The sequence below is a fragment of the Parasteatoda tepidariorum genome, chromosome 5 (assembly GCF_982258835.1).
Source record: "Parasteatoda tepidariorum strain Cologne lab strain chromosome 5, Ptep-v5.0, whole genome shotgun sequence".
Lineage (NCBI taxonomy): Eukaryota > Metazoa > Arthropoda > Arachnida > Araneae > Theridiidae > Parasteatoda > Parasteatoda tepidariorum.
In genome coordinates, this window is record NC_141759.1 from 28,998,800 (window position 1) to 29,023,491 (window position 24,692).

Here is a 24,692-nt window from a genome sequence, read left to right on the forward strand (position 1 = left end):
TGAATCTGGTGATGCTTTAAGAAAAATACGACGTTGAAACTAAAGAGTATTCGAAACTAGGACATGAAAAAGTGTCTCTGAAACTTTTACATCCAAGTACATCAGTTGCGAAAAAAATTTATTTTTGTGACAGAGTCAACATTACTCTCTTTAATCATTACAATTTTCAATAACTTTTGATCGTTAATGATCGAATTTTTACGTAGTACGATTCAATCTTAATGGTTCAAAAGGGGTGACCTTAAATATGCTAATTAGTTGGTGTAGACGTATTTTAAATTACGAAATCAGACACAAAACGTCAGACACGTACTTACCTTGAATAAACATGCCTTTTTCTAGGCGGATTTGGGACACTAAAAATATAGAGAGTAGCCGCAATCTGATAAATATGGTACCAATAGTTTACAGGAGAGCTGTACAACGTTTGTACAATAACAGTCGAAAAGTATAATAATATTCAAAAAAATTTCGAATTGTAAGGCCATTTTTAAAACAATTTTAAAAAATGTAATTTTTGCAGCTCAAAATCAAACATTTTAATGATTTCGAATGATTTTGGAAAAATCGAATCCGTATGTAAGTCAATTAAAAAAAAAAATCGTATATTTAAAATTCGCTATCTCAGACACTATTCAACCGATTCTCAAAATTTTTTTTTTGATATACAAAATTACATTTTTTAAAGTGATGTAAAAACTTTACTTCACAATTCAAAATTTTTTCGATTACAATTAAATGAAATAATGAAAGTAATAAACAATCATTAAGTTTTTTTTTGCCTTGAATTAGTTTTGGATAAAAAAACTTTATAATTGTATGCGAAAATATTTCAATTCATTTAAAATGCTTTCGAGGTAATACAAAATGCGTAAAAAGTAAAATTAAGTCTAAATATTGCACCGCTTACCTGACTAAACTATTGGTACCACATTTGCCAGATTGCGCCTAATTAGAGGGTCATATATGTAAATCGGCCAAAAAATGGTATGTTTATTCAGTACGGTTTTCTGTCTGATTTTATAACTTAAAATGTTGTCGTTTGCGCTAACTAATTAGCATATTTGAGGTCACTCCTTAAACCATTAAGTTTGAGCCCTGGTACGTGAATATCCTGCACAATACATTACGGTAGGTAGAGTTTACTTCGAACATGTTGAAAGGTTGTGTTATTTATGTAATATTTTCAAGAGATAATAAATTAGTCCTGGAAATTAATAGCCACGTATTGTATTATTCAGTTGATAGTCTTTGAAACTTTTAAAATTTTGATAATCTTTTTGGTTGATTTCGCTTTTAAAGTACTTACTTTATGGACATGGTATGGAAATACTCCCATTGTGAGCTGCTTGAACTCTGTGGGCATTTCATGTTTGAGATGATGCCAAGCTTCGTTTCCCGGTACAAAGAATGTGAACCGTTTATCACTTTCATCCAGTAGTGCGCACCAATCATCTTGCTCACACATTTGATACGTGATGCTAAAAATAGAGTTAGTTTTTAGTTATATTAGTGTAATACAATGACTGACCACAATGATAAATTGAAGGACAAAAAAATGTAAGGTTATATATAGTGGATATTTTTTTGTTTAGCAATCTCTTTAATTCGAAAAAATCAAGTTAGGACTGTTTCTGAAGTATATACCTTTTTTTTTAAGAAAAAAATATTTGTTTTTATGACGAAAGTGCGTATATAACTTTTTTAAGAAACAAATTAACGCGAAAAAATGCCACCATTTTTTAAACTTTTTTTTCAATATTTTAAATGCAAAAATGACTATTTAATGTTTCTTAATAACATAAAAAAATTATCACTAGGTTTGATTGCTTGAAATCACGAGATTAAGTAGCATTTAAGGGGGAACCCCACCCAGAATACTTCAAAAATTCGAATCTTTGTACCCTTCTTAATGTCTGCCTAAAACGATTTCTCGGTACCTAACTTCGTTTGGAAATTATACAGGAAAATAGAGAGTCGTCGCTAAGCAGGTAGAAAGGCCCGCTCAGCCAGATTAGGAGGGGCGACATTCGTTTTGTGTCTCATCCATTCTGTTGACTGTATATAGAAACTTATTGTAGGCATTTCCTTTATCGACCATTATATATATGAAATTAAACGTTTTCCCCTACCATAAGTCAAAACTTTAAACACGTTTTTCTCATAACGCTGTTTTTTGACCTGATCTAACGTTTTTCTCATGATTTATATAATCAAATAAACTGTTCTTTATTTTGAATTACGTAATAAAATATTTTTTAGAAAGTAGCGTAAGATAATTTTGATATTTTTATATTTCGATTTTATATTGGTATTTTAATGAATATTTTTTTAATGAAAAACTTAGCTTTTTTCTTAAGTTACCGCCATTTTGGTAATTTTGCAAATATCAAAAAGATAATGTCCTTTTTAGATAATGTCCTTATGTTTCAGAAAATCTAAGCAAAATCGTTTTCCTATGCTTCAGGACTTCTAAATTCATGAGGCCAGTGAGGTGCTACTCTTTGATGACCAGCCACACGCGGAGCTGCCACCAACTTATTTTTTATTATTTTGCAATTTTTTTTTTAAAATAGACTTAAATTGTAGCTAAATAACATAAAAAAACAAGGAATCTCTGCATTGTCTCTATTACTTAAAAAAAATTCAAGAAAAACGTTTATATTTTACCATCTCAGGGGAGTCCCCCCTTAATACACAAAAACTGTTCAGTATTCAGAACCCAAGCTAAGGATTTCAAATTGGCCAGTAAATTAAACAAATATCAAAAGTATTCGTCAATTTTCAAAAGTCTTCCACCAAATGCAAATCTTAAAAAAAAATTTTATGATTATTTTTTGGCAAATATTTACTTTTTGGCTTCAGGTTCGGTTAATAGTTAATTTAGTTATGTCATAACATGAAGAATTGACTAGTTATTCATTGTTAATGCATAAGCACTTTATTGTAGGAATCTATTATTTCATCTTCTGTAAATATTGTACTTGGATTCCTAGGACAGCTGTTCCCAAGTGGTGTTCCGTGGAAACCTAGGGTTCCGCGGAAGAATTAAAGAGGTTCCGCGAGTTAGTACTTTTTATGACCACTGAAGAGACCTCTGATTATATTTGGATTCAATCAATAATTCATAATTTATTTAGTCTTTCTGTAGCCTTTATGAAATTATATCAAGTGAAATGTTAATGCATTGAAAATGGCATTTTTTAAAAGTAAATATAATACTTCCAATAACAATATATGGAATAAATTATGAAAAGAACAGAATTATGAAAATAACAAACATTTATGAAATATTGCATTCTTATTTCCTATTGCTCTTTTCAAATCAAAATAAAATAACAAAATTCATTAATGAACAACTATGTGTTTCTCAAATAGCCATTTTCAATGTTTATAGCAGCTCTTTTAAGTTTTCATTACGAAATAAACCATAATTCGACTTATTTTGTTCAATTTCAACATATGTATATAGTAGACTAGATATAGCAAAAGACAAATTCATAACTAGACTAGACATAGCAATTGACAAATCAATCGACAAATCAATTATCGATAATCGATGTCAATAATCGACTATCGACAAATTTAACTATCGGACGCAAAACCTAATTTAGATTAATGATAAAACGATGAAAAATCTTCATTCTTCTAACTTATAGTCTTCTATAGGCTAACCTTATGAAATTACTTTAATAAACTTTATATATAAAGTGGAGGTTCCGTAGAAAGAAAGTCGATTATTTAGGGTCCTGTAGAAGAACACTTTAATTAATGGTAACAAAAATAAAACAAAGTTCACAGTATTTAATAAACTTGAGATCATCAGTTTACGTTAGTTTGCAAAGAAAATAATTTATCAGTAAAAAACTGTGCTCAACCATGCATCTATAAACAGTGGTTTTTTAAAAAAAGAACTTTTTGTTAGCATTAACGAATATTTACTACCACTAAAAGATTCCGTTAATAAATTACAAATCAACAGTAGGCCCACACCTCCTTCTCCACACTAGCTCTGTCGAATCCAGTACCTCCATTAATTCTTTTAAACCCATTATTAGTTGATTAAAAGGAAGGCAAATGAAATATGACGATTAAAATATTTAATAAGAATGTTTCTTCATAATATAATAACTCTTACTATTCAAAATGATGAATAAAAATAGTCTGAAATTGAAATTAAAGCAAAAATTAATAACATTTTTCCACCACAAAAATATTGTTTTTAAATTTGTTAATTAGCAGTCAACTGATTTGTTACGCAATCACGTATGAAAGTGTAACACAGTTTTGTCAATCTACCAATAATTACTAATGAATTTCGAGTTATAACAGAAATATTCCATTTGTATACACTATTCTCATGTCTCATGAAATAAATTATTGCAAACACATTACAATTAATTTTCTTAGGTCCCAATAAAAATTTGTCTTAAGTTTAATATTATTTTATTAAAAGGATGTATATATTTTTACGAAGACAGAAAGTATATACTTTAAAATAAAAGCTTAGCTTCGAGGTTTAGTATTCAAAGTGGATCTTTTTTATACTTTTTAATTTTATAACAGAAAATGAACAAAGAAAAATGTTAAGTATCTGATAATGTATTATAATATATATTATTTGGTGTTATTTTTTATATTGATCCTTGATCCTGTTTTTAAAAGAAAAAAAATTGCCATTGCTATAACTTTTAATTTCTTTATGCCATGTTTATTTTTTTTTCAATTTAGAATAGTTCTTTTTAGGAATGAACTAAAAGATTAATAATTTCGTGTTCTGACTTATAAATTAGAACGCAAGAGATCAAAAATTTTTTTCAACTACTGTTGTCAGTAATTAATTTCTAGCAATTTTTTATAAACAAACTCTAGCATGAAAAATTAATTTCTACTACCTTCTTCAAAACTGTGGTAATTTGTTAAGCTAATTAAATTCGAACCGTTTTTTCTACTATGAAAATAATCTCCATTTCGTGTTATTAATAAATTAATTATTGGTAAAGTCCTCCTCTAGATGCGGGGAAATATTTAAGAAGCTTAAATAATGCCTTGAAAAATAATTATCTTAAACCCAGCTTACAGATATTTATTTTTAATTGCGACTTAAATTTTTTAATATTAAATACTTTATTGAAGTTTACAGGTTTATTGTTTTGAAATAAGAAGAAAAGTACAAACCTATAAATTAATTCTTGTGGCAAGTGGCATTAAGTTTTATTTTTCTTAATGGGAAGTTTTAAAATAAGAAGTGATACAAGAAATAAGAATTATTTTTTTCCTGTTCATTATTTAATTGATACAGTAAGAGCAGTGACAAAATTTTATTGTCCCAACTGTGACCAGGATACTATACATACTTATTACATGTTTTATTTGATTTACCTTCCTTTTAATTAATCAAAAATAAATTTGAACTAACTAATATGACTCCAAATTATGTATAAGGCAGGTATTTTTATAACCAGCTCAAACTAATTTCAAAAATTTATTGGTACAATGCTCAAAATAAAAAAGATTTTATTCCGAATAATTTTTCTAGTAATTGGATTTTTACAGACTAAGTATATATCACCTATCATAATGGTTCTAATATCAAATATATTAATGAAATTAATTAGTGATAATAATTTATTTAACAATAGAATTAGATACGTAAACTTACTTTTGCTAAATAAACATGTCCCTTTTTTCATCGAATTAGTATGTTTATTTCAGTACGACGTGTAGCTCTATCAGGAAAATATAGTCCTGGTAGTTTAGTCAGGGTATTGAGGTATTGATTTGTTATGGGAACTTGGAAGACTTCACGTCCCCGGCAGATTTAACGTGCATCAGTCACCATTTACTACACACACACCAACATTTAACCCCGCGCCTATGCCCCTAAAAGGGCATTTATCGGTTAATGGTTAAGGTTGGAAGACGAGACAGATAGAAAAAAGAGAGGAAAAAATAGCAAATAGAAACAAAAAAGAGAAGAAAATAAAAAGAAATATGAAAAAAAAAAGAAAAAAAAAGAAGCGATTATTATATTTGTTAGGGCATTTGATTAAAAAGTATCCAGAGCTAATTGGCCAAGTTTAGTTGTGGTTGTTGCTCAATATTGCATAATTTTGTCATTTTTTCATGAAAATTATTTCAGAATTTCCTCGTATTTTTCTAGAAAATTAATGAGGTTGGTTGCCTTCTGTTTCAACTTTGGATTCTTACAGATGGATCTCTTCCAGGCTATGAGGAATTCTAGCTTCGGTTGTTTAAAGTGGTAGGATGTGGTAAGCGGACATTCTATTGCATAATGCCACACTGTTCCTACTCCTCCACAGGTACACATATTGTCAGTTGCCACGCAGAATCGCTTTAGATATGCTTTAAAGGGGCCATGCTCTGTAAAGAAGAGGATTAGCTGCCTATTCCATTCCAAAGGTTTAAATGAGACATCTGGTAAAATTTCTCTGATTAATGTTCCAGATTTCGGTTTGTGATGATGCCAGTAGTGTTGCCAGTCCTTTTTAATTTGTGTTTTAGCTTTAAACTTAATAAATGAGTGTGGAACTTTGATTTTAAAAAATTGACCCGTATTAATTGCCTCTTTAGCTAAATTATCTGCTTGTTCGTTTCCAACCATTTACTACATGGGGAGTCTTCGGCAGGCAGGCATCGAACCCACTACTTATTGGACATGGGCCCAGTGCCCTACCAACCAGGCTATCCCGGCCCCTACATTAAACTTTAAAGAAATCGAATAATAGGATGATTTATAAAATTCTTTAGGCTTCTAACTAATTAGCCATTGGAAAAAAAATCGACCTAATGTGGCATAATCAGCGACCTGTATTGTATGGACGTTATGCTAAATGTTAATATTTAATTTTTAGAGGACAAACGTCTAATAACATGTCTTGCTTAATCTAATCTCGTTAAGAGATCTGGGAGGGCAATTACTTATAACAAATCGGCCTATGTCTTTTAATTCTGTGCATGATTTCGTAATGTTGATCAATACTAACTTGATGATTATTTACTTATTTTCCAACCTGTACAAAGAATGTACGCATTCAGCTAGTATGAAATATAGATAAGGACGTACCTCATATCAGGATCTGTCTGAAGCTTCAAATACATTGTCTGATAAGGCATTCCAAGAAAGCGATCTATGATGTGAATCATTCCATCTGTTGCACCAATATCTGGTTGTATTGCAGCTGCTTTTACACCTCCACCGTCAACTGTAAGTGCTGCAATATATTTCGAACACTTCACTACAGTTACAGAAAAAACTTACACGCATGTTTATTAGTAACGTAACATGATGTTAAGGAAATATTATCCTACGAGCTGCATGTATAATCACTGAAAAAAAAGGGTTTCTCGAAATTGAGAGTAAAAACATGTCAAAATAGCTCCGAAACAAATATAGCCCATGCTCAAACTAACATGCATTCATTTTGAAACTACGCTCACTCTTGTTTAGAAAAATTACTCAAAATGAATTGATATTTTAAAGGCTATGTATTTTGCTCAAAAATGAGAATGTGCAGTTTTGAGTATTTCACTATACTCAATAAAGAGTACATGGTATTTTAAAATTCGGCTGTATTTGTTTCAGAGCTATTTTGACACAGTTTTGTTAAATTTTTAGAATTCCTTTTTTTTACACTGCATAATTTAAAAAATATAAATATATAAATAATTTTGAAATTTGAAAAGTAAATAATTAACATTTGCATACTTATCTTTCAATGTTTTTTCATTGTTTTCTTGGGTAAAGTATTAATGTCATTGATACCACTGACATTGCATGGGTGTCAATGATGCTCATCAACGTATGTACCGTTGATGTATATCTAGACATTGTATAGAATGCCTAATCATTGCATGAAATGCTTGATGTCTTTATGCAAAATGTGAAATATTTGAATTTTTATGCATTTTACCGAGACTTTATATGGAATTTGACGAAAGCTCTTTCCACAATGTATGATATAAAGAATTGCTACACACATTATTTTGTTATTGTACAGAATGTCTAGTCCAAGGGAAACCAGCCGTTGACATCAAAGTTGTGTGACCACAATAAGTTTAGGTTTTTAGTAAAATTCTATATATAAGCTTCTACTATACATTCATATTGAAAAAATAAATGTTGCTCGTTGACCGATTTCAGGGTTGCCAACTTTCTACGCTTTTTGGAAAAACTTCGTATAGTGTTAGCTAAGTTTGCTTTAATGTAATATTCTTTGGTTTGTAAATTTGATTTAAAGTTATTTTCCACACCACTACATGCAAATGATTCAAAAGTTTACATGAAAAGCCATTTCTTCCAGCTTTCTCATGGCTATTCTTTAAAAGTGTTGGCAAAATTACCAAAAATTCTCAAAACCTTAGTGTTTTAGTTTTAAATTGTCTACCACTTTATAAAATATTTTATAAAAAGTGTAGCAGCTGGAAGCCCTGCGATTGGTATTTTAGAATGTAAATTTAAGTTCAAAAATGTACGGAACCCTTGGAATATTCAATATGTGAAACATTAATCATATCGTTACAACCTGTACATGTGTATTATGGTCTTCCCATATAATGAATTTAAGCATTCTATAAAATGCTGAATTACCAACTCTGCCGGATACACCAAAATTATATAACTTTGAAATACCTGATTTGAAAACAGCGATGTTTTGTCTTAATTTAAAAGTTGCCTATCTCTAATGCCTTACACTTGGCTTATTATAGCATTACATCTTTCAAATTATAGCGTTTCATTCACAGCCAGAACTAATAGAAACGGCTCGAGCTTTCACATGAGTTTGAGAATTTTGTTTTCAGATACGGACTCAATAAAATATGTTTTTGAGATTACTATTATTATTTATGCTGCCTAATTTCTTACGCCCATTAATTTTTACATATTTTTTATATTCAATAAGCTAAGATAAAAATCTTTTTTGTATACTTGGTTAACTAATTGGTTTTGTATACTTGGTATGTATATTACAAAAATGCATAAATCTGAAAGATTTGCAGCAAGTTTTTGTCTTTGAACAATATTCCTAAAGTCGCTTTTGTTTCTTAAATGTTCACAAAGAATTCAGTGTTAAAAGTGCAATTCATTCTGAAGTAATCCACTATTTTTTTTTTTTTTAAAATCTTCAATCAAGGAAAATCATTTTCATAAAAATAAACATTGAAAAAACATCAAAGTAATGTTTCTTCATTAGGAAAAAAAATGATTTTTAAGAAATATTTTTCAGAAATATCTCAAAACAGTTTTCATCTTGTTACAGCCAGGACCTATTTCATACATCCACGACCGTTACACATTACGAAATAACACAGAGAGAATTCTTTAAGGGAGGTTATTATTTCTTATTTATATTGATTTACTGTCAAGCTTTCGGATAAGCAATGACTACTATCACTCCAAAAAGAAAATAACGTGATAAAGTTTATTGCCAAAAACTATAGTACACCCAGAGGACGGAAAAGCTTTTAAAAATTATCGCTAGACGCAAAAAAAAAAAAAAGTTGAAACATTATACTGAGATTACGCGTCTTTACCTTCAGTTACATTATCTTCAGCGAACACATTTGGCATTGTTCTTATGGTTACACAATTTCATGTTCTCGCCTTTGCTTTATGTTTTATGTTTATTTTATCAGTCCAATCCATGTTCTCTTTTATATTTTTATAATCATCTTTGTTATTTTTTTCATGCTGATACAAAATCAAATTTTTAATGTTGATGCTAGTCCATGCTGCCATTTTACTTCTTAAAACCATTTTCCGCAGGTGTTCTTTTATTTTCACTGTTTCATAAATATTCAATTTACAATTGAATACTATTACAGTTAATGTACAATCAATGTTGGAAGTATTAGTTATCAGAAAAGATTTTTTTAATGAGATATGGCGCCATGTAGCGAATCAATGAAGACACCCCTTCTGTTGCGTAGTTGAAAATCTTACAAGTAAGTAATTCCCTACAGAAAGACCCTGATACATAACTAGGACACAAGTGGCGTTGGCTTTTTTGTTACTATTTGTTATATATATATATATATATATATATATATATATATATATATATATATATATATATATATATATATATATATATATATATATATATATATATATATATATATATATATATATATATATATATATATATATATATATATATATATATATATATATATATATATATATATATATATATATATATATATATATATAATATATATATATATATATATATATATATATACATATATATATATATATATATATATATATATATATTATATATATGTCACGGCGAAAGACCGAAATCGGTGGTTGTTGACTTTCACCGGTGAATGTCGACAAACACCAAATACGTCGGTGAAAGATCGAATATTTCATTACATTCTTGTACATTCGGACCCTCACCGGTATATGTCGACAATCACAGATATGCTTTGGTGAATGTCCGAAATATTTATTACATTCTATTTGATATGAATTTATTCGTGGATATAATTACATTTATTCGATATTTTAACCCTACACTGATGTTTTTTAAGGTTAAGTGCCATTGCCCGGTATATATTTTCCCGTTACTCCAAACACTGATGTTTCTTCTAATCTATCGTCAATAAGTATTAAAAAATAGAATAAATATAAATATATCAAATAAATATAATAATATTAACGAATAAATTAATATAAAATTGGGTATAACAAATATTTCGGACATTCACCAAAGCGACTATGTGATTGACATTCACCGGTGAATGTCGATGTCGGTCGGAAATTTCGGTGTTTCACCGTAACACACACACACACACACACACACACACACACACACATATATATATATATATATATATATATATATATATATATATATATATATATATATATATATATATATATATATATATATATAGATAGATAGATAGATATCAGGGAAAATATTGCAAAATAGTCCCGTAATAATGCTTTGCCTTAGGGAAAAAGGGAAGCCTAAGTAATTACAATTGGTCTATTAAATAGGTTGAGGGAAAATATGTTTCACACGGCTAATAAAGGGAAAACTATAAAATGTTAATTCATATGTACTTGAGATCTAAATAAAAGAGGAAGTTAAGTGTGAGAAAGCGTTTAGTTTTGAATATTAAATAAGATTTAGATAAAGGAATAACATAAAAAGATTAGTTGAAGCTTTTTAGCTAAGTTTTATTATAATCTATTTTATTTTATTCCCGTCGTTGAACATAAGACCCAATTATGTGTTTTCGACTACCAATCTTTTAACTCCGTAGCCTTGTAATTTTGAACCCAATCCAGAAGACAAGGGAAACTGCTGGATTAAGTTTCAGGAGAAAGTTGCCTTCGAGGAGGACATTTTGAGGGAACTAATCAGCATTTACGTTACATGGAGAGGAAAACCACGAAAAGCTCCCTCCAATTAGCCTGAAGTCAAGATTACTCTTACCCATAATTCGTCTACAACTGAGGTTATTTCACGTCACCACTGTGGTTGGTGCAAGCCGGATGCGGAATTCGTATCGACCAACCGTCGTTGGGATTCGAACCCGGTTCACCTCATTGGAAGGCGAACGCTCTATTCCCTGAGCCATCACGGCTCTAATATAGCTATTTAAAAAAAAACCTCTGTTACTTTTGGTTTAGTGTAAATTGTCTGAATAAAGCAGGAAGATTGAGCAATGAAATATACATTTTAGTTAGCCTAATACACGTGAGCTCACTTTAAGAAGCTTAAAAAGTGTCAGATTGATAAGAAAGTAATTGCAGACTTTTCCAATTAGCACTGATTACAACGATTTGGATAATTCAATTAGCTTACATCATATTTTGGGAACAGTTTTGCTGAGTGAAAAAATTAGATTACATGTAAAAAGAGAAAGATAATAAAAATAAATACATAATAAAAGTAAACAAACAATAAAAATAGATAGAAATACTTTTATTTTTTTCATCTCCTAAGATACGAAAATAGAGACTGTTTCTGTTGTCGTTCGACAGGAACTCTTTCTGTCGCCCTGTTAAAACATCATCACTGGATATGCTTTGATTCACTAAATGTAATTTTAAAAGCTGAAAAAAAGGAATAATAAGTTTTGCATATAAATAATACTTAAAAACTCTCAATAGAAAGGATTATCAAAATCATACACACGAAATCAAAATTTAAGAAAAAAAAATCGAACTTAAGTTATCTTTGTTTTATTATTTTTAGCATGTTTCCGAAATAGAAAGGCATTAAAGACCGTCTATATGAAAGGTTGTGCAAAAGCATTTTCGAAGCAGCTACATGCATTGTCAGAAATTTCTAAGTAAAAATGGTTAAATATCAATTTATTTAACTGTTTTTTCACTGTATTCAACCAAAGCAGTTAAGTGACCATAAAAATGATATTAAAACAGTTAAGTTTGAGAAGAAAAAACGCTTATTGATTGTTTTTACGTAATATGGATTAACAACCAGAATTCTATTTGCGCCAACTAGGCCCATCTTATGAAGCCATTTTGTTTCGTGCAGCTGGGTACATACTGTAGCTGTGAGGACTAATCGGTCAATCTTATAATCGGCTGAACAGGGGGTAGAATTCCAGCGTTAATACCATAATATTTCCTCAATTTATTCAATACATGAAGAGTTTCTTGCTTCCTGCACCCTTTAATTGGTGATCTTAGACTATTATAATGTAAAACTACTATTTACGCAAAAATGGCGAAGCACCAGTGCTCGAAAAAACTTAGAAATTTTACCCGTCCCCGAGGACGGCTTTCCCAACAATGTACCCGTCCTCCTTTGAAACTAACCCGTCGCTTCTAAACAAAAAAAAATATTATTTTTTCTTATTTATTACAAACATTTATATAAATTACACAATGAATTAGTAGCTACTAGAATTACATTATACAGTAATAAAAGAAATACTAGGTTACTAATAGTAAAACCTAGTATTTCTTTTCTGAAATAATTTATTTCTTTTATGAAATAATTTAAATGACAAAGGTCAAGTTATCTGGAATGTCAATTTATCCGAGGGTACTGCGTTTTTTAAATGAATAAAATATGACGTCTGCCAGTTTCACAATCAAGCCTATGATTTACAGAGGTTTCTGCACAGAAATCTGAAAGCCGTTTTTCATTTAGGTGGATGTTCATAATAGCGTTTAACGTTTACGTAATGTGTTTTTTTGTAAGTTTATTGCTGAAAAGTCCCTTTCAACTGCTGCAGTACTCCCAGACGAAAAAAACATCAATCAATCCACCATACGCAGTATGTTGCTGTACGGGATTTCTAGATTAGAGGGTCATTTTAGAAGTGAGGCACTAGACTTTTGTAAGATAACAAAAATTGAAAGTGTATCACGAACATTAACGGGAAAATGGCCGTCCGCGCGGACGTCTGATTCGAGAAATTCGTTGTCCGCGGGAAATTTTTGACCGCCGAGGACGGGCGGACGGGCTGTTTTTCGAGCCCTGCGAAGCACCCATAGAGCTTCAATGTACGTTTAAGTTTTATTTTCATGGTTTAGAAACTATGCTAGTTATAAATGGTTACAAAACCGTATAGTTTCGTATTTACTGTTTTTAAACCACGCCAGTTGTAAACGGTTTCAAAACCATAATGGTAAAAAAATGCTCCATAACATTTGTGATTACTTAGATGGACAGACTGTTGCCAGTTATTTTACCGTAATTTAAAGCAGAAAACTATACCTGAGTGGGTACAACCTGTTTTATAGAGGCCAAGGCTTGACCAACGTCATGATTATGGCAATTCGGGACAGGCCTCTTTTTCTTTCCAGGCAAGCTGGTAAACATCGATCTGAAATGACACCTCAGTGCCTTATCTATGTATAACGTCTGATCTAATCCGATAATCTATGTATAATGTTTAATTCACAAAACAAAAACGTCACAGGGCAACTTTTTCAATGTAGGTTTATTTTAGGATTTTTGATATCATAAGTCTTATTACGAGTTATTAAAATGCTTACTGTTTTTATGAATAAGTAACTCTACGATTTTTTCAGACTTAAGAAAAATTTTATTAATTGTAAAAAAATTAGATATTATGAAAATCTAAGATTACGAAATCTTAATAGAATGATTGTAAAATATTTATCGTCAAAAATTTTGTCTAAGAACAAGAATTTAATTGTCAATCAATCAGCTAATTTCTCATAGTGTTCTGGTTTTGTTTTTGGAATTTTCAAATCCATTTGGAACAATAATTATTTTTTAGAATTTAAATTAAATGTAAAATTTCTTTATACACGCAGTATAAAGAGGATTAAACCATTATCCTTTACAATGACAGTTAAATGCCTTTAACAACTAAGACATAGTGGCTCAGTGTAAATATCCTTGGTTTATAAAACATTTAAGCATGTTTAACCACAATTTTAAGCATGTTTAACCCCAATTACTTCGCTAAAACTTTAATACAAAATGCAAAACACATTACCGAAAAAATCAATCTTTCGCAAACTTACAGTTATGTGAATTACACCAAATTCGCATAAGTTTATCAACATTGCTTAACTGTAAGTTTAGGACTATTAAGTAAGCAGATATTTATTCATCATTTTTCTATTGAGAGAATAACTGAAAACAGACGTAATTATTACAGAGAAAGGATGTATTATTGTTAACCTAAGGGGCATGAAAATAAACAGTATAAAAAAAACAGTAACAATACCTAAGTTATTTGGCGAATAACATATTGATATTAAATACAAATATTTTGATAACATTTTTTTTTAGGAAAAATAAATTCTTTCTTAAACTAAGGAAAAACTAATGAATAATATTTTAAATTTAAATATTTAAAAAAGATAAAGTCAAGAAGTTGGATTTGCTAAAAGTAAGCAAAAAAATAAGATTAAGTAAATAAATAAATATAATAAATAAGCTAATATAACAAATAAATAAACAATAGTAAATAAAATGACGGGTAATAATTACCCATTAAGCAGATGAAGTGTAAGTATATGCTTACCAAAAAATTAAAAAGGCTGGTGAAAATGAGGGTTAAATCTATTTTGTAACCAAAACGTCTAATATATATTTATAACTAACATGACATACTTATTATATGTCACATTTGTAACGAATATGACATATTTGTAACAAACATAACATATTAGTAACTAGCATGACCTATTTGTAATTATCGTGGCCTATTTGTCAGTAACATGATTTATTGAATTATAAGCATCCTGTGAGCTTTGACATAATATTTAGTAAAATTCTATAAGTAATTTTATTTTATAACCGGTGCTGAACAACCAACTTAATTCTAAGTTTAGAACTATCACTGTTCCACTCCGTAACTTTGTAATTTTGAACAAGACAAGAGACAAGGAAATTCGTGGAGAGGATTCCTAAGGATTTTCCAGAAAACAAGGGAATTCCTGGATCAAGAATTGGGAAAATTTTGCCTTCGTGGAGAAATTTCTGAAGGAACTAACGCGCATTTGCTTTATATGGAGAGCAATTATCATGGCCTATTTGTCACTAACATGATTTATTGAATTATAAACATCGTGCTAGCTTTGACATAATATTTAGTAAAATTCTATAAGTAATTTTATTTTATAACCGGTGCTGAACAACCAACTTAATTCTAAGTTTAGAAAACTATCACTGTTCAACTCCGTAACTTTGTAATTTTGAACAAGACAAGAGACAAGGAAATTCGTGGAGAGGATTCCCAAGGATTTTCCAGAAAACAAGGGAATTCCTGGATCAAGAATTGGGAAAATCTTGCCTTCGTGGAGAAATTTCTGAAGGAACTAACACGCATTTGCTTTACATGGAGAGCAATTATCATGGCCTGCTTGTCACTAACATGATTTATTGAATTATAAACATCGTGCTAGCTTTGACATAATATTTAGTAAAATTCTATAAGTAATTTTATTTTATAACCGGTGCTGAACAACCAACTTAATTCTAAGTTTAGAACTATCACTGTTCAACTCCGTAACTTTGTAATTTTGAACAAGACAAGAGACAAGGAAATTCGTGGAGAGGATTCTCAAGGATTTTCCAGAAAGCAAGGGAATTCCTGGATCAATAATTGGGAGAATTTTGCCTTCGTGGTGAAATTTCTGAAGGAACTAACACGCATTTGCTTTATATGGAGAGCAATTATTATGGTCTATTTGTCAATAACATGATTCATTGAATTAAATTCAGAAGACAAGGGATCCTCCTGGATTAAGAATTGGGAGAATTTTGAGTTCATGGAGAAATTTTTAATGGAATTAATACACATTTGTTCTACATGGAGAGGAAAACCATGAAAATCTTAAACGATTAGCCTGATGGCAAGAGGAATTATTCAATGCGCTTTTAATCGGTGCAAATACTCACATTCAGGAGAGCTGTTTCGTTCATTTTAAGGACTTCTAGAACATCCTTTGGTATTTGGCAAATTGCTTCATTAGAAGGAGCGAACAATGTCTTCTCAAAAGAACTATCTACAAGGTTTTTAAACTTTTTAGCGTATTCAATAATATTTAGAAATTCCCTGCAAATAAAAATAAATAATTATTGTATAGCAAATAATGAATAATAATCGAAAAAATTAATATTAGTTATTACTATTTTTTAAAAATGCAATACTTTGCTAAATACAATAATAATATACAGCGTGCCAGGAAAGTATAGAAATAGTTAAATATCTGGAGAAATATTTTTAAAAGAAATGCAGTACATGAAACTCGATTCCCAATTTCATCCTCTGATTATTGTGCGGGAAAAGCTTTGCAATATTAATCTCTTTGCTGCTGATTTGAAAAATTGGTAAAATTTGACCTAGAGGCATTTGTATTTTGGTTCATATGTAATGCAGCAATCGTAAAATAAAAAGAGAAAAACCCTTTAGTTGAATTGATATATTATTTTTCTGTGCCTTTCTTTTCTGTAAAAAAAAGTACACAAACTTTATCTATATACTTTTAATGCTGATTTATGGATGGTGCAGCAAAAGTAAAATAAAAATGGAAAATCTGTGAGACAAATTAAAATTTTCTGTTAAATTTGTGAAAAAAAAAAAAAAAAAAATGGAAATTCCTTCATAGGATTCTGAAGATGCCTCCCCTTTCTTTTCGGAGTGAGGTTGGAGGTCAAGTTTAGCATTATAGAATATCTCATTTGAAAATTTTGACCTGTGCATTTCTATATTTATGTAGCAATGAGTATTTTTTCAAAATATCAGGCCATTTCAATTCTCTTCGGACACCTTGCATACGTAAAGGACTATTGCATACATACATTGGATCAAAGGCAGGGAACGCAAAAAATGGGTTTATAACTTGTGCACTGGTGGTAATGCGAGTGATGGAAGGTTTGCATAAGAACAGTGTTTCATCACCGTCGTTGAACAGCTGACCCAATATTTTGGGTTTACGACTACTAATGCTCCATAGCCTTGTAATTTTGAACTCAATCCAGAAGACAAGGGAGCTCCTGGATCAAGTATAAGGAGAAATTTGAATTCGTGGAGGACTCTTTGAAGGAACTAACCAGCAGTTGCGTTACATGGAGAGGAAAACTACGAGAGCCACCCGTGGTTAGGACGAAGAGGGGACTCTGACCCATGATTCGTCTACTACTGAGGATATTTTACGTTAGCACTGTGGGTTGGTGCAAGTCGGATGCGGAATTCGTATCGACCAATCGTCGTTGGGATTCGAACCCGGTTCACCGCATTGGAAGGCGAATGCTCAATCCCCTGAGCCATCACGGCTCAAGACCAGTGTTTGAGCACCATTTTGAAAAGTATCATAGGGTGACAGAATGTTGAAGAGCGAAACTTAGAATAAATTTAAAATCAGATCACAAAAGGCGCATAGAATTTCAAACTTGAGAACTTCAAAGCAACTTTAAGGACAGTAAAGAAGGAAAAAGTATGTTTATTAAACTTGAAACTCATTTGAAGAGCTCAGTGGATGAACCAGTCAAGTCAAATTTTTGGAGTAGATATAATTAGAGTGAGAAGGAAAAAAAAGTGGTATTCGAATTATTTTATAATAGATTTATTAGACGACGGGGCTAACAATTCTTTGCCTTATTTTATGTACCCCTATCTAATTTGAAATAAACATCATGAAAGCATACTTAAAATTAATTCGGATTAGATGTGTTAAGATTGAAGTGAAAGCAAAAACAATTCTGTTACATTTAATATACTGGGTAGATGTAACCGCGTAATGTTATTTTCCTTGATTAATAAATATCCCTGAAAATATCACTTACCTGCAAAGTCACTCTATATAGAATGCCCGTTTACGCATTTTAAATATTTGAAAGTTCAACAAATTTTAGGTATTGTAACAAAAAATACTTTTTTTTAATAAACTGACGTCGATGATGCTTCAGTTGTGTGTAATCGGTTCTTAAAAACATAAGCCAGGCAATGTTAAAACGGATATTGCTTAAAAATTGTGAGCAAAAATGTATAATAATAAGCAACTATGATTGTTTAAAATAAAGTTAAAGTTGAAGACAAAATAATTATTACTTTAGGCTTCCATTTGAAGAGGATAAAAAGTTTATTTCCAGTTTAAAATATTCCTTCGAAAATGTGTCTGTATTTTAATTTTAAGAAAAACAGTTTTAACATTGAAACAAATGAGAAACTTTCGAATTCAACTTGTCGAATTCGTGCAGTTCAACTTGAGATGAGTTTCGCAAACTTTATCACATTGTTTCTAGTAAAACATTTAGGCATAAGTTCAGAAAGTATAAATACTATTGTCATAAAAAACGTTTTAATGCCAAATGCCGTATATCAGTCAAAAATCGTTTAGTTTTATCTTACTTTTTAAAATTCTCCGCGTAATCAAAAATTTTTTAAAAAACAGCCGTGAAGAACTCTATCTACACGATCAGATCTTGTCTTATGAAATCTAATTAGAGTATCTCTTTAATCTTTAATTCAAAAACGGGAAGTTAAAAAAAAGAAAAGGATATATTAGAGTTTTCAGTAATACTCCTATAGTTTAAAGCTATCGAATTAAAACATCTATCCTATGCAAAATAAATTCATTTCTAATTCATAATGTAGTAAAAATATTCAGTTCAATTATTCGAACGACGAAATAGTTCTTTTCCGACAGAATTGCTTTTGACTTCGAATTTCCGCTTCCTTAATCCTCAGAGAAGAACAAGTCTTTTAAACGACACGAAAGCAAATTTTCCTTTTCATACTTAACTGCTCACAAAGACATAGAAATTACGCATAGAAAGTGATATTCGATATCCCGCGAAAGCCTAGAATTTGGATTCGTTCATCGTCAGCAAACGATTTCAATCCCAAGTGGCTTTTAGTCTAACTGGAATGGCAACGGTTCGTTTCAAAGAATAAAATGCGATGCATGCCTTGATGAGTTCGCGATTTCCCTTTTCCGCTGTTGCGGCACAGAAATGTAACACAATTTTCATTTAGTGTTCTTTGGTCCGAATGAGTGGTTAATTAATTCCAGAGCTCAAAGAAAAATAAATTAAATAACCGAGTACATTTGGAAAGTTTAAATAGCGCTTCGTTCTGATCGGAGCTTGAGATATAACTTAACATTGAAGTAATAATTAAAATTCGAAAAGTAGCTATTGGAAGAAAATGCTATAGCTTAAATAAGCACTCAAGTGCGCAAATTCTGAGAATAATTTACGATGGAAAATAAATTAGAGAAATAGCGAATTGTAACCGATTGGATTTCCTTTCTGATTGAGAAAGTTTCTTAAAACATTTATTACGAGAAATTTGAAATAACTGAAAACTTCATTAATTCTGCCGCACATTTCTAAAATTATGGAGAATTGGTTTCAAAATTCACATTTATGTTTCAGTTTAGTGAATCAAAGGCTCTTCAATAAATTTAAGCATTGTTTTTTACCATGTCAAACTAAGTTTCACATGTATGTCTAAAAAACGTTGGCCACTGTCATTTTTTTACTGACAAGCCATGAAATTCGTCTCCGGTTTTCCCGGGAGATGATCTGTTTCTTTTTCCGTTTTTTCTCAGTTCGTTTACCACAGTATTAATTCCCTTTTTTCTTGGTGAGCAGTTCATTGTAAAACATTGGTTGAGGGCAAAGGTGTTCTGTGTAGATGACATGGTTGAGAGAAAGTGAAGTGATGCCACTACCATAGTGCAGTTATGTGTTTGGTCGTCAAAACTTGATTGAGTTACTGCGGTCTTATGTGCCATATCAAAGTCTATACTCTGGAAAGTAATAAAAAGTTGTAGGAATTTTTTCTTGTTTAAGTGCACTGTAAGTTGCCATTGAGTCAGGTGCTGAGAAGCAAAAGACATTGCAGTTAGATTTATTGTTTTGCCATCTATGTGCATGTGTGTTAAAAATCATGCTTAGTTCTGACCCGCGAGAAGAAATGAGATCTGCAGTTTCATTTCTTCTCGCGGGTCAAATGTCAAAGGTAAAAAAATTAGTTTTTTTTCTTATTTATTAAAATGTCCATATTTCCATAAATATTTAAGCTACGAAATTTGGTGCAATTGTCTCATATAACAACTAAAATAGTTATTACAAGTTTAAAGTTTATTGCTACATTGCGTCAAGGAAAACACCCTCGTGAAGTAAATAAATAATTATTGTAATGAGGAGGGTTTTTCAAAATTTATTGATAATGATTATGGACATGTTATTACCGGAAATTTGGAAATTGAGGGTGATCAAGATTTAATCAGCATTTTAAGTAAGGGTTCAAAATTTAGAACCAGAGTTAAAATGAAAAAAGAAGATTTTATTTTATCCATTAAAAAAGATCTAGATTTTTTTATTGCAAAAATTTCCAGAAAATATCATTGGCCTGTTGAAGGTTTTTCTGAGTGGAAAGCTAAAATTATTGAAAGGGTTAAATTTAATTTATTTAATACCAGTTTTAGTTCATTTCCTAAAGGTACTTTTATTGATTATGATTTATCTAGAAAAATTAAAAATCTTAAGGATAAATTCATTGTTACTGTTGTAGATAAAGCTTCAAATAATTTCTGTATTATGTGTAAATATTTTTTTAAAAAATTGATTATTGGGGAATATAATGCAAATAATACTTATTTAAAGTTAAAAGAAGATAAAAAAGTTATTGAAAAAAGAATTATTGCATTTAGTAAAAAATTAAAATTTAAATTAAATAGGATTACTTTTCCATATTTATTTCCAATAGTTAAATTTCTTAAAAATCCGATTAAATTTAGGTTTATAGCATGTGGTACTAATAGTTATAATTCTGATATTAGTAAAAGGTTTTTTTGTTTTTTAAAAATTATTTTGCTTAAAATTAAAAAAGAAAAAAATATTATTATTGAAAGTAATGTTGAAGTTTTGGATTTTATTAATAGTAATGATATTTCCAGCATTAACACTTTTGATTTTGAAAATTTGTATAACAGTATACCACATGAAAAAAATATTGAGATTTGTGAAGGTATTTATGACAAGTATTTATTTGATGAAAAAATTGATAGGTTTAACTGGTTAGATTTATGCAAGTTTAATCTTTTTGAGAATGTTCTTTTTAATGGTTTAGATTTTTATAAACAAATTATTGGAATTCCACAAGGTAATTCCTTTTCTGGGGCTTTTGCCAACATTTTTTTGCACTTTTTCGAGGCTAAATTTCTTGAACATAAAGTACTTAATGCTTTCCGATACATTGATGATTTGATTTTGTTTAATTGTGACGATTATAATTTTATTTATACTATTTATCCTGGTGATTTGGTCCTGAAAAAAACTAATGAAAATTGCTTTAATATTGAATATTTAGATTTTAAAATTGATATTGTTAACAATTTTATTAAAATTGGTGTGTTTGATAAAAGAAAAGCCTTTAATTTTAATGTTATTTTTTTCTGCAACTTTAAAACTAATTTGTGTAGTAAAATATTCAAAAATCTTGTTTTTTCGCAATTAGTTAGGATCAAGAAAATTTGCAATAATGTTGAAAGTTTTCGGGAAGCTGTGGATAATTTTTTAAATAATTTGAGTAAAAATGATTTTCCTTTTAATTTTTGTAATGTTAATTTTTTAATTAAAAAAATGATTGATGGTTTTTAAGTTTTTATATAATTTTTTCTTTTAACAGGGCGCAATTCTAGTCTTAACTGAGCAGCCCCAGTTAAGCATTCTATTAATTTATCTACGTATCTCCTTCTCCTGACCTTTTTCATTTCATTTTTAAACTTCTACTGCGCATTATTATAGGGGGCGTTGGTTTTTCAGTTTTTAGTGTTTTCTTTTCCTCCACTTGCTTTTGAAGTTGATTCTTGACCTGTGACTGTGAGTTTTTAATTTTCTGATGATTTTGATTGATTTTCTTTTCGTAATTTGTTTATTCTTTTGAATGTATCTTGTTTTTCCTGGACCTCTATACAAAACCATCGGGGTACTGAGGGAGATATTTTAAGCTTTTGCTTCTCCCTCAAATAGAAATGGTTTTGTTTTTAATGGCTACCGAGGCGGTACCCCCTGAAGACGTCGGCTTCGGTGGTCATATTTTTATTTTATTTCATTTGTTTCTTGTAAGAATAAAAATTGTGATCGCTAAAGGCGATCACAGGTGGTTGATTCACATTGGCCAAATGGTTGTTGTTTAAATTTTTGTGTTGATGACATCGTTTTTTTCTTGCTTTAACTCTAATCTTTGGGACCACGTCAATCAATTTGGGACCCTCTTTATTTGTGATATTCACCTGAATTAGTATTGAAAACGATCCAGTTTAAACTGTAGGTCAGAATTTCCGATTCTTACTCAAAACAATAAAAACAAAAAAATATCTTTCAAATGATGAAATTCTCTTTTATTCACAACTCAAGAAGTATTTATGGGATCTCTAGGGTCCCATAGCTCAAGAATAAACTCACCAACTTAGTGCATAACAAAATTAAAAGTGAAAAAAAAAAAGAATTCTAAAAAAATTATCAAACAACAGCGGTCTCCATAGCAACGCATGCAATGACGATTCATGTGCATTGTTTACTATTACTCTTGAATACAATTTAAAAGTGTGATGACACCCTTTTTGCCAGTGGGTAAAAGGACAAATATTTACCGTAATCTAAACAGGAATATAATAAATCTTACTGTAATCTGCCTTGTTTCTCATTCTCAAGAAATTTCCAAACTGAAATGTCAACAATCATGAGTGGACTCTCAATTAAATGAACAACACCATTTTCAACTGGAATGTTTGGTTTTAAAATCTTTGCCATTACAACTCCTTTCTTGTGCCGATAATTGCTGATAATTGTGTTGCTTTGAGCGTACACTAAAACATAACGTTTGGTATCAAACATATAATTTACATATAACAATTCAAATAAACAACATATAACGACATACATACATATAACAATTCAAATAAACAAAATAAATTTATAAACATTAGTTAAAGATTGCAACAGTGAAACTTTGTATTTAAATTTAGCAATTTCACTACACATTTTGATATACACATAGCGCATATAATACTGTATACATAGCTACTAACTTTTACAATCATTGTAAATTTGAGTAGGACATTTAAAAAAAAAGAATATGCTTGAAGTAAGCCGTAGCGGATGAGTCGTAGTTGTAATATTTATTTACGTCACACTAGAGGTATACACAATGGGCTATTGGCGATGGTGTGGGAAACATCCCTGAGGATGATCCGAAGACAAGCTATCACAATTTTGATCCTCTTAAGAGGGGATGGCACGTTTGCTTCGGTGGGCTGACGAACTGAGCGCGAAGTCGAGCACTTTACGGTAGAACAGTTTAACGAGGAATAATACAGCACAGATCCAAGTGGTCACTCACCCGCACACTGACCGCAGTCAGTGATGCTTGACTTCGGTGTTCTACTAGGAACCGTGTCCTAACGATCAGTCCACTGCTGGATCATAGTGGATGAAATAATTTTCTTAGAAATGTTACTTCAAATACAAACTTTAAAACTCTTTTTTTCAACGAGCGTAGAAACTGACAGCTGTGAGTATAAAATACCTTTTACGTTTATTATGATTTAATAGATCGTTTATAAAGTTTTCAAATACTTAAAAAATTGTAAATATTTAAATATTAATTGTATTAAATTCTGTTCATAATCATCAAAATATTTTTATACTTCCGCCCAGGTAACCGAGCGGTTAGTGTGCCTGACTGCGAACCAATGGCTATGGATTCGAGTCTCGCTTAGGGCGATCGCTTTTTTTTCTATGTTGTCCTCCAATGTGTGAATGTGGTCCACCCTATAAACGGGCATCTGCGGTAGTGTTGCGTGGATAATGCTGCTCGCCTCCGTGCCTGAGGTTCACAGGGGCCCACCGGGTAACGTGCTTCCAGGTGACCACAGGAGATCAACCCGGGTAAATGGGCAACAATTCCGGCATCTTCCGAGGCAAAAGAGCGATAATTCAATGCCGGCATTAGAAAAAAATTGATACCTCTAAGTAAATATATGTGTTGTAGGCTAGTTGAAAAATCTGGCTCTTTGCAAAGATTGGTATAGTTTCAAGTATTTATCAGTCTGCTTGGTATTTTCAGGCTCATTTCAATACTCAATCCTAAAGAATTCACGCCCCAAGGCATGAAATAGAAAATATATGAAGAAGTATTCAATTAGATTGAGTTTTCTCTGATTGATTGCGTTAGAC

The 24,692-nt window shown here is 30.5% G+C and overlaps 1 protein-coding gene across 2 annotated transcripts in view; it reads right to left on the minus strand.

Moving 5' to 3' along the window:
• Positions 1-24,692, minus strand: part of LOC107437726 (fasciclin-1) — a 496,587-nt gene that overhangs the window by 14,070 nt on the left and 457,825 nt on the right. For both annotated transcript variants that reach the window (XM_043039552.3, XM_071184976.2), the window contains exons 7-11: positions 23,140-23,323; positions 16,401-16,557; positions 11,968-12,100; positions 7,088-7,235; positions 1,310-1,481 (exon numbers count right to left, since the gene is read on the minus strand). In XM_043039552.3, the coding sequence (XP_042895486.1) occupies positions 1,310-1,481; positions 7,088-7,235; positions 11,968-12,100; positions 16,401-16,557; positions 23,140-23,323 (794 nt within the window). The remainder of the gene's footprint in view (positions 1-1,309; positions 1,482-7,087; positions 7,236-11,967; positions 12,101-16,400; positions 16,558-23,139; positions 23,324-24,692) is intronic.